The sequence below is a fragment of the Tursiops truncatus genome, chromosome 2, assembly GCF_011762595.2.
Source record: "Tursiops truncatus isolate mTurTru1 chromosome 2, mTurTru1.mat.Y, whole genome shotgun sequence".
Taxonomy (NCBI): Eukaryota; Metazoa; Chordata; class Mammalia; order Artiodactyla; family Delphinidae; genus Tursiops; species Tursiops truncatus.
In genome coordinates, this window is record NC_047035.1 from 83,808,572 (window position 1) to 83,819,226 (window position 10,655).

The following is a 10,655-nucleotide window of genomic DNA, read 5'->3' on the forward strand; positions in this document are numbered from 1 at the left end:
ATGAAACTTCAAAGCTTTTGCACAGCAAAGGAAACCATAAACAAGACCAAAAGACAACCCTCAGAATGGGAGAAAATATTGCAAATGAAGCAACTGACAAAGGATTAATTTCCAAAATTTACAAGCAGCTCATGCAGCTCAATAACAAAAAAACAAACAACCCAATCCAAAAATGGGCAGAAGTCCTAAATAGACATTTCTCCAAAGAAGATATACAGACTGCCAACAAACACATGAAAGAATGCTCAACATCATTAATCATTAGAGAAATGCAAATCAAAACTACAATAAGATATCATCTCACACCAGTCAGAATGGCCATCATCAAAAAATCTAGAAACAATAAATGCTGGAGAGGGTGTGGAGAAAAGGGAACACTCTTGCACCGCTGGTGGGAATGTGAATTGATACAGCCACTATGGAGAACAGTATGGAGGTTCTTTAAAAAACTACAAATAGAACTACCATATGACCCAGCAATCCCACTACTGGGCATATACCCTGAGAAAACCATAATTCAAAAAGAGTCATGTACCAAAATGTTCATTGCAGCTCTATTTACAATAGCCCGGAGATGGAAACAACCTAAGTGCCCATCTTCGGATGAATGGATAAAGAAGATGTGGCACATATATACAATGGAATATTACTCAGCCATAAAAAGAAACGAAATGAGCTATTTGTAATGAGGTGGATAGACCTAGAATCTGTCATACAGAGTGAAGTAAGTCAGAAAGAGAAAGACAAATACCATATGCTAACACATATATATGGAATTTAAGAGAAAAAAAATGTCATGAAGAACCTAGGGGTAAGACAGGAATAAAGCCACAGACTTACTAGAGAACAGACTTGAAGATATGGGGAGGGGGAAGGGTGAGCTGTGACAAAGCGAGAGAGAGACATGACATATATACACTACCAAACGTAAGGTAGATAGCTAGTGGGAAGCAGCCGCATAGCACAGGGAGATCAGCTCGGTGCTTTGTGACCGCCTGGAGGGGTGGGATAGGGAGGGTGGGAGAGAGGGAGACGCAAGAGGGAAGAGATATGGGAACATATGTATATGTATAACTGATTCACTTTGTTATAAAGCAGAAACTAACACACCACTGTAAAGCAATTATACCCCAATAAAGATGTTAAAAAAAAACAACCTTAAGATGTAGGTGGAGCTGATCTCCTGAGCTAGATGGCTCACCAGGCTAAGGGTCTGTCAATCATTTTTGCTTTATCAGCCAAATGCACCTGCCAGAACCAACATGGGTGGGTGCCAGTCTCTGCGGCCATGGGCGGCCACAAATACCCATGTTTTCTTTCTCAATTCAGTGCATACCTCTGTCCCAAGTCAGCAACCAAACCTAAACCACAACAGGAGTAGCCCTTGAAAACCCTGGGAAGTTGCCGGGGCTGGGGAGGGGCCCTTTTGCAGCTGGAAGCAAGAAAGGAGAAAGATGCGAACAATCCCTTGGGAAGGTGTCTGTGGGGCCGCTATGAGCCAGATGTCTCCTAGGGAGCCCAACCCTGATGCAGCCAGTGAAGAGGAAGCCAAGTTTCTCTTGGATCTTGGCCTCCACCAGCAGCTGATTATGGTGTGTTCCCTAATTGCCAAATGAATCAGACAAAAACTGAGTAGAGCAGAAGATAAGGCTTCCAGGGGTCACAACCAGATACCAAAGAGCCCTCCAGACTGAGTGAAGGAGAAGCAAATTCCATCAAAGCCAGAAGGTTCCAAGGCACAAGGAAGATCTTTGAGTCACTTAAGGATAAGCCTTTCTCTGTCCTGGAATGAAAGGGGTAGGACCCCTATGACTGGAGCGATCAGACCTGAAGGAGAGACATGTACGAATAAAGTCAATACAAGACAGCCTAAGGTCAGGGGCTGAATGCTGCGGGCCGAAGTGCTGTCGTCCTCATCCAGAAAGCCAGAGATGACGAGGGGGCCGGCTCCAGAAGGCAGCAGGTGAGAAACCAGACTTGATGCCCAAACCACGCATGCTGTTTTTTGTTTTTTTTTTTTGTGGTACGCGGGCCTCTCACTGTTGTGGCCTCTCCCATTGCGGAGCACAGGCTCCGGACGCGCAGGCTCAGCGGCCATGGCTCACGGGCCCAGCCGCTCTGCGGCACGTGGGATCCTCCCGGACCGGGGCACGAACCCGTGTCCCCTGCATCGGCAGGCGGACTCTCAACCACTGTGCCACCAGGGAAGCCCCATGCTGTTTCTTTATAGAGGAGCTTTCAGACTCATTTAACAAAGGGGCTCCAGTTACATCTATTACAGGAACTTTTGAGGTACTTGTAGGTAACCTGTAACCTTCCTAACCTTGCTTTTTAAGAGGTTATCCAAGTATCTCTCCCCTCTAGCAATTTGCAGTAAAAACTTTAGAAATTAAAGGGACAAGGAAAAGTGGTAGCAGATTTCACAACCAACCTGGGTGATGATGAGCAAGACCACAGAGACAGCCTAGAGAAACTCGCTACCAATTCCTAGGCTTAGACAATAACCTGCCCCAAACGAGAAAGTCAAATCAGCCAAATCAGCATCTACCAGTGCCCCTACTCAGCCCAGCCAGGCCCAAAGGTAAAATGAGTAAATGGATTTTTTGGGGGGTGCGAGCTTGAGTCCCATCATCTCCCACTGCAAAAAGGAGACCCCATTCCCTGTTCAGCTGAAGGCTACCTTGTCAGATCAGGAATCTCCCAGGGAGGGACCCCTGCTCTCATCCCTGCTGGAGCACAGGCATCAGCATAGTCTCTCCAGGGAGCTAGGCTAAGAGGAAGGTCCTACAATGCTGTGATCCTGCTGGGTCCTAATGGCCAGGAAGCTCACTTGGACAAGGAAAAGGAGAGGTCAGGAGGGGCCTTGCTGCCACCCAGAGTGAGAGCTGGTAGAGCCCTGTGAGCCAGGGAGGCTCTAGCGAGGCCGGCGTGGCGAGGAGACCTTTTATTGCACCTCAGCCCCACTTCAAGGAGCTCTGCCTCACTAATCTGCAACCCTGCTGCCTTACATGCAGCGGGCTGGCAAACACTTGTTGAGTGAATACAGACATCGGCCACCTGGACTTCCATGGGCTTCCAGCCCCATCTCTTCAAAAAGAGAGTTTTCACATGCCAGAGCTCAAGGGCTGCTGTCTCGACATTCACAGCATTCTCTCACATTTCTTGAACCACCAACCCAGCCTCTGGAGAAATCCACCAGAGAAAAAGGGGTGGCCCTTTTGTTTAACATGCCCGGCAGCTTTTGAGATGAGTCAAAGACTGCAGAGACCTTTGAAAAGGCCCTTTGGACCTGTGCACTCAGGAGGACACACTGTTCCCACAGCAGGGCGAGGACCCAAGGCTCCCTTGAAGCAAGGAGGTCACCTCTACTCCTTGAGGAGAGCCCCCAGGTCAGTGATCAAGAACTCGGTTATAGACGCACCCCCTCCTGGCAATTACTTTTCTTTCTTTCAACTCCTAAGCCCCATTAGAGGTGCTGAGCTGAGGCATTCAAAGACAACCAGGCCTGGGCCCTGACCCTGAGAGACTCTCAGTGGTGGGGGAAGATAAGACCTAGCAGAATGAGGTGATAAAGGCCCAAGAAGGAGTGGCAATGAGGCTGCAGGCAGTTGCTCCTGGCTGGGATGCCTGGGAAGGCTTGCCAGAGGAGCTGTAGGGCAAGTTAGGTTTTGACAGGGAGGGAACTAAAGCTGTGTTTGGAACAATGCTCTGAGAACAAGCTCACGGACCCACCCAGTGATTCTGACTCTACCACATTCAGTTGATCCCCTGGGAGCTCAAAGTTGCTATTTATTTGGAAGAAAGAGGGAACACAGCTTTCAGTGGAGTAGAGTAGCCCATCAAACCATCCTATTCTTTCATCCCTCAAAAAAGCTCTCCTTCCCCAGGACCCACATGTTTAAAGTCATTCCAGACCAGTCATTCCAGAATTCTGGTCTCCTCCCAGAATTCCCCCTGGACCATGACCATGGCAAAATGAACGATTCACCATGGCCACTGCTCCAGATAGCAGCCAGCTAAACCAGAGTCTTGAACCACGCACGACCATCGGCTTCCACGTGCCTTAGGGTCGATCATGGGGCTGAGCCTGCTAGAGCTGTAATTAAGAAAGACACCCTTCCTCTCACACCAGTCCTGCCCTTTAGGGCCTTGGGAGCCCCAGTGAGCATCCCAAGCTGTGAAGCACCTGCACGCTTCCCTGGTTAATCACTCTGGCTCTCACTACCCCCAGAAGTTTGTACAATTACTGAAGATCACCACTAAGGGGTTTGAGTTCTAGTATCCTGGTCTTGGGCAGAGCTGTGACCTCTCCTTCTGTTCTATGCTGTTATAAAGTTCAAATGGCAAGTGATCGGCTTCCTTGGGTCGCAGAGAGATGCTCCTTAAGTCTCAGGGCCCACTATCAACTATTTTGTCCTTTCTTTTCAATCCAGATGTGTCCATTTTTATTTTTTTAATTAACTTATTTATTTATGGCTGTGTTGGGTCTTAGTTGATGCACGGGGGCTTTTCCTAGTTGCGGCGAGCAGGGGCTACTCTTCGTTGTGATGCACAGCTTTTCACTGTGGTGGCTTCTCTTATTGTGGAGCATGGGCTCTAGGCACACGGGCTTCAGTAGTTGTGGCACACAGGCTCAGTAGTTGTGGCTTGCGGGCTCTAGAGTGCAGGCTCAGTAGCTGTGGCACACAGGCTTAGTTGCTCCACGGCATGTGGGATCTTCCCGGACCAGGGCTCAAACCCATATCCCCTACGTTGGCAGGCAGATTCTTAACCACTGCACCACCAGGGAAGTTCCCAAATGTGTCACATTTTAATTTCATTTTTGCCCCCTCTAACACAGCCCTCTGGAAGCATGTTTCAGTCCAGAGGTACTAGGTAAATTGAATAGAAAAGGGCTACTTCTTTGAGCCCTTGAGAATACAGATAATAGGGATCAGACAACCCAGGCAACAGCAGTCATGAATGGAGGACCAAAGCTTTTTACCAAGACCTCACTTATTTCAAGAGGCACCTGAGCAATAGTTAAATTCAGCACAGATGCCCAATGGCAGTGACATGGAAAAAGAGAGAAATACTACTCTTAATTTTCTTAGAAAACCAGATAAGGAGGCGGGAGAATATAATGGTTCAAACAAGAAAACAAGGCTGAAACTTCTGAAGAAGATGTACTGAACAGACCGTACTGCTCTGGACAGGTCTTCCCTGGGCAGTGAGCCGTGGCAGCTCGCTCTTTTTTTTTTTTAAATAAATTTATTTATTTATTTATTTTTGGCTGCATTGGGTCTTCGTTGCTATGTGTGGGCTTTCTCTAGTTGCGGCGAGCGGGGGCTACTCTTTGTTGCGGTGCACAGGCTTCTCATTACGGTGGCTTCTCTCACTGTGGAGCATGGGCTCTAGGCACGCGGGCTTCAGTAGTTATGGCTCACAGGCTCTAGAGCGCAGTCTCAGTAGTTGTGGCGCACGGGCTTAGTTGCTCCATGGCATGTGGGATCTTCCCAGAACAAGGATTGAACCTGTGTTCCCTGCATTGGCAGGCGGATTCTTAACTACTGTGCCACCAGGGAAGCCCCTGAGGCAGCTCTTAATCAATGGGAAGACCTGCACGGGACTGCAGGCGACATGTCTTCTTGTGAAGGCCCTTCTGTGCCCTGACGACCAAGCCATGCCTCAGAAGGCAGATGAGCCTGGCTGAGCCTGTGCTTAGGAGCTGTATAACCCTGGGAAAGCATGCATCAAATCTCTCTAAGCCTCAAGTCTCTGTCTGAGAAACAGGGCAAAGAACATCACCTACTTCACAGGAACCTTGTGAGGATTAAATGAGGAAATACCTCTGAAGTGCATTGCACAGTGTCTGTTACAGAGGAAGGATAAACAGTAGTTAATACTATAAAGTGTTTTCAGCTGAAGAGGGACATGCTGCGAAGATCATCCTGAATGGCTGGTTTTAGCTTTTAGTTTCCGTGTGCATGTTTTTAGCTAAACCAGTCATTCTGACCTGACAGAAGGCTTGACTGTTCACTTCGCCAGGCTCTTCCTTGAGGAGGAAGAAAGGTCATCAGAGGCCACCAAGGAGAGACCAGCCTCTAGACCTCACATAGGCCACCTGGGTGACTGGACCTCACAGCAGAGAAGGGCAGATGCTGCCACCTACAGCATCGGGCACCCCAACAAAGATGTTCATTCAGACTCCATCCTTGGGACCAAAGTTTCAAAATGGCATTAGTGGTTTAAAATCAAAAAGCCCTTTGCCTGCCCAAGTTTGGGGGTTGTCCACCAGACTCCTGCCTGCGGCCCTGTCTCACTCACAGTAAGGCCTATGGTCAGACCTGCTGGGCCACCAATTACTCAGGTGAGTCACCGCCCACCTGTGAAGATGGCAAAGATGCATGAGCAGGCCTCTCCCATGGGAAGAGAACTTCCTGAGGGAGGGAGAATGCTTAGTGCTTACAGAGCTCTGTAGACCTGGCCCAGCCACTCAGTGAAGGAAGCAGTCTTAAGACAAAGCTTACAAAGTCCTTGTGGTAACACAGGGAAACGCCCAACCAATGTTACAGGAAAACAAAAGTAAAAGATATAATAACTGCATAAAAAACAAACCTACTCGGAGGAAAATAACAGATGCAAGCACTAACCACTGTTAACATTTCAACTTGTCTGGATGACATAAGGTGGATGGTTTTTCTTTTTTAGGTAAGAAGTGGTGTTTTTGTTTTTGGTGGATGGTTTTTCTTATTTCAACTGTTCTGTATTTCATTTATTTATACCCTTACCTTGTTCCAAAAATTATTTACAGCAGCTTGGTGTGAATTTTCCATTATAAACATTACTTTTACAAAACGTAACCTGGCTGAAGCCGCAGCTGTCTCCAGGAGAGAAGACTCACCCGCCTTCGCTCTCAGCATCTGTGAACGTGGCTCCTGAGGTGGCCGTGAAGTAGACAGAGCTGGAGCCGGTGGAGTCACTCCTCTCCCGGGCAAATGGGAACCTTCGCCGCCGAGCCACTTTCTGGTTCTCTTCCAGGTGGGATCTGAAAAGCAGGCTCGTTTCTAGAAGGTGCCATTGGGCCCCATCCAGCCTGCCTTTCCCCTCACCATGAGGGAGCCTCTTACTACTGCTGCTCATTAAAGAGCTAAAAGCAGAGAAAATCCTGGGTCTCTACCCTCAGGAGAGCAAGCAGGGCAGCTCGCTGGCCCCAGCCTGCACGGCAGACCAGTTGAGTCAGAACAAAGCATTTCAGCTGCTACAACAGACCATGAGGGCCCAAAAGCAGCAAGAACTTGTGCAAGGCAAGGAATCAAGCACATGGCTTCCCTGCCAATTAGGTGAGAAGCTATAAAACTGGCTTCGTCCTGAGACGGACAGCAAAGGCTGAAAAGCTGTAGGGACAGGGAAAAGCTGGGGAGTGGGGGACAAGGCAGAAAAGGAGGCTGCATTACTTACCGGACCTCGCCCACAATCTGCCCAGCAAGCCCCTGCAGGCTGCGCCTCAGCTCCTCCACCTCCCCACGCAGCGCCAGCAGGCTGGTCAGCACAAACTCCAGACGGCCCAGCACCTCCTCCTGCCCTTCTCGTGGAAGGCTCGGCAGCACCGCAGCATCACCAGCCTCACCTGGAGCTGCCCGCAACGGCCTCACTGCAGGAAGGAGGACAGGAGACATTGATGCCCATGAGAGAGAGTGAGGAAACGATCTCGCACCCAGAATTCAGAAACACTTGTTTCTCACTGGAGTTCAATTTACAAAGATCTTTGAGGCTCAGAGAGCATATGTTCACGAGTCCCAGGTAATGATCCAGAAAAAAATCAAGGTCCCAACCTCCAAACAAGAGCCCCCTGTTCCAAATATCTTCCACACCAGGGCCCTTCAGCAGTACTGCATACCATGGCAGATCATGTAAAATGCTCACAAGAGTGTGGTATCCAGAAGGAAGGACAGCTGTCCTGATAGAGTAAAAGAAAACCCTTTATCTGACTATATTTCATGCCCAAATCCCAGGCAGTCAATACTAACCCACAGCAAAATTAAAATTGAGCTCACTCAAACTCTGATCTTTCATTTTACAAAGAATGGCAAAGAAAACTCTGAGCTCCTCTCAAGAGCTTCATTTAGTATCATCAGAGAGGGGCAAGGAGAAAAGGGGCAGTTACTGAGAGAAAAGGTACACTGGGAAAAGCCCACCCAAACCCCATTGGAAAAACACCATTGCCGAGCCCTGAATTGAGCTCTAGGTAAATGCTAACAGTAAATGCTAGAAAACTGACAGCTACCTAAGGCAAGTGGACTGGAAAATGTAAAAACAGAGAAGAAACCAGTAAGGCAGGACCCACAGTCCAAGCAAGCATAAAGCTGTTAAAGGAAATCTAGTAACAATCTAGGCCAGATTACAATACACACCCAACAGTGTTCCAGTAGGTAAAGCAAGAAAGATCCCTGGGAATGTGGCCACTTTCTCCCAACCTCAGCAGAAGAAACACTATAGCTAAGAAATTACAAACAAACAAAATACAAGGAAAAGAAAGGAAGGACAAGCACATTTGCAACACTAGGTTACTACCTAGTGCTATAAAATGCTGACAAATGATTGCAATCTAAGGTGACAACTCTTTGAAGACTTCAAAAACGAACTTTTCCAAACTATCTGGCATTTGGTAATCAGAGGAAACACTTGTTCCCAATTAACACAGGGCGAGATGATTTGAAATGCTCCTCTATCACACACACCTGGGAGTGGTTTGAACCAGCCCTAGATGCTTTGCTCCAATTAGTTAAGGAAAGTTTTTACAAAACCGAAAGCACTACCCATTTCAGCCGTGGCTGGCTCCCAGCCATATTCAGCTTCAATTGCAGTAAGTGCACTCCCAGCCCCATGCTGTGGAAAGTCCACAGGAACAGGTGACCAGGCCACTCAGGAGAGCAAGCAGCGCAGCTGCCACTTGCTTGCTCTGTGACAGCCTCGGGAAAGTTACACAATCTTTTTCAATATCGACTTATAAGAAGGATTTTTAAAACCTGGCCTAGGTAGTCTCCAAGGTGCCTGCAAAATTTAACACCTAATTTAATACATAAGCCTCAAAAAATTTTAATTCCTACAAGACTAGTTTTTCCTTTTACCTTCTTTTGGACTTTTCCTCTACTTATTAAACAGCTCATCCACACTAATCAAGTGCCTTTAATATATATATAGCACTCCTGTGGCCAGAACTAAACGTGAAAGCTAAGCCTTTTCGCAGTATACTTTCCTGCGATTACAGGAGAAAGACGACAGAAGAGGAAGGCTGCTTTTCCTTTTCAATAAACTTTCCCCAAACGTGAAACTCTCGGGCCTCGCACCCACCCTCCTATTCCTTCCTCCGTTGTCCTGTCCCACAGATTCTGCTAAAGGCAGCCCCGACCCCAGGCCCACCCCTCAGCAGTCAATGAGGCCGGCCTCAAGGGACCGTCTCCTACCCTGGCGTCCAGGCTCTGAAGTCCGTATGTAGTCCAGGGAGCTGGGCTGGCTCTGGCTCTGGCCCCGTTTCCACCGCTGGCTGTAAAGGGCACATAGGAATCCAAGGCCCGCGGCGGTGCCCAGCAACAGTCCTAGCCCGGCGCGGGTGCCACCCAAGGCCCCCAGACTAGACATGCTGCACCTGCAGCCCGCGTGAGCCACCGAGAGCAAGCGGGCGAGGGAGGAGGAGAGATTCGTGAGCGTGGTCCACCCACCTCCAAGGCTGAACCCCTGGAGATAATCTTGCCCAGACCCTGGACACCCACCACCCTCACCCTAGTCCCGACCCTAAGGTTTCTGCTAGCCCCGGACCTGGCTACCGCGCGGTTCAGTCGGCCCGGACGCAGCCTCCCCTCCAACACGCCCCCTAACCCTGATTCCGGAGTCAGGTTGCTGGGCCTCCAAACTCCTCCCCCAGCCTCACGGCACTGCAGACCACAAACCCGCCGCCCTGGCTGCAAAGCCCTGGCCTCCCCGCCGCGCCATTTGAAGGCCCCCTGGCCTGTCAGGAGCTCAACTCACACTCCTACCCCGCCGCTCACTACTGCCGCAGCGGCCGCCGCTTCGCACTGTCAATGACCGTGACGTCATCAAACGGTGCCGACCGTCAGCCCCGCGCGCCTATAGGAAGGTGGGGTGAGAAGGTCACCGAGGCTCCGCCTCCGGCGCAGGATTTTTCAGGGGGCGGGGCCACGGGCTCTGCCAGAGGGGAGAAACCTGCAGAGAGTAGGAAAGGGGATCCTAGAATGGGTTAGAAGCCGGGAAGAGGGGGAAAGCTGGGAGACCCCTTGGGCCGGATGCTAGAGCAGTAACCCCCACGGTCTGGCCAGCTGAGGTTCCATTTCCCTCCATTTACACCAGATTACTTAGTGTTCCCGGAATATGCTCCGCGTATTCACCCTTTCTAGCTTTTCGACTGCTGCTTTCTGCCTAGAATGACCCTTTCTCTACCTGGAAAACGCGACCCCCCTCCCACCTTTCCTTGACACTGGGTCATAACTCAGACTTTGTTTGATTTCAGCTTAATTTGTTTATGCATTTTTACCCAAACCATTTACTAAGCACTAGACAATAGTGACTGGCATTTCAGATTAGAACTGATAAATTGTTGGTTATCCACAAGAGGTCCCTGAGTCCCCAGGGCCAGCTTCTGCCAGTTGAAACCTAAA

General features: G+C 49.3%; 1 protein-coding gene across 2 annotated transcripts in view; it reads right to left on the bottom strand.

The window, feature by feature from the left end:
* RMDN3 (regulator of microtubule dynamics 3) overlaps positions 1 to 10,122 on the bottom strand; it is a 31,020-nt gene extending 20,898 nt beyond the window's left edge. Inside the window, exons 1-4 of one of the 2 annotated variants that reach the window (XM_019935299.3) lie at positions 10,009 to 10,122; positions 9,447 to 9,628; positions 7,441 to 7,633; positions 6,884 to 7,027 (exon numbers count right to left, since the gene is read on the bottom strand). In XM_019935299.3, coding sequence (XP_019790858.2) covers positions 6,884 to 7,027; positions 7,441 to 7,633; positions 9,447 to 9,621 — 512 coding nt within the window. In that variant the 5' untranslated portion in view covers positions 9,622 to 9,628; positions 10,009 to 10,122. The other variant, XM_033851478.2, reaches the window with a different exon arrangement.
* Positions 10,123 to 10,655: the final 533 nt, after the last annotated feature.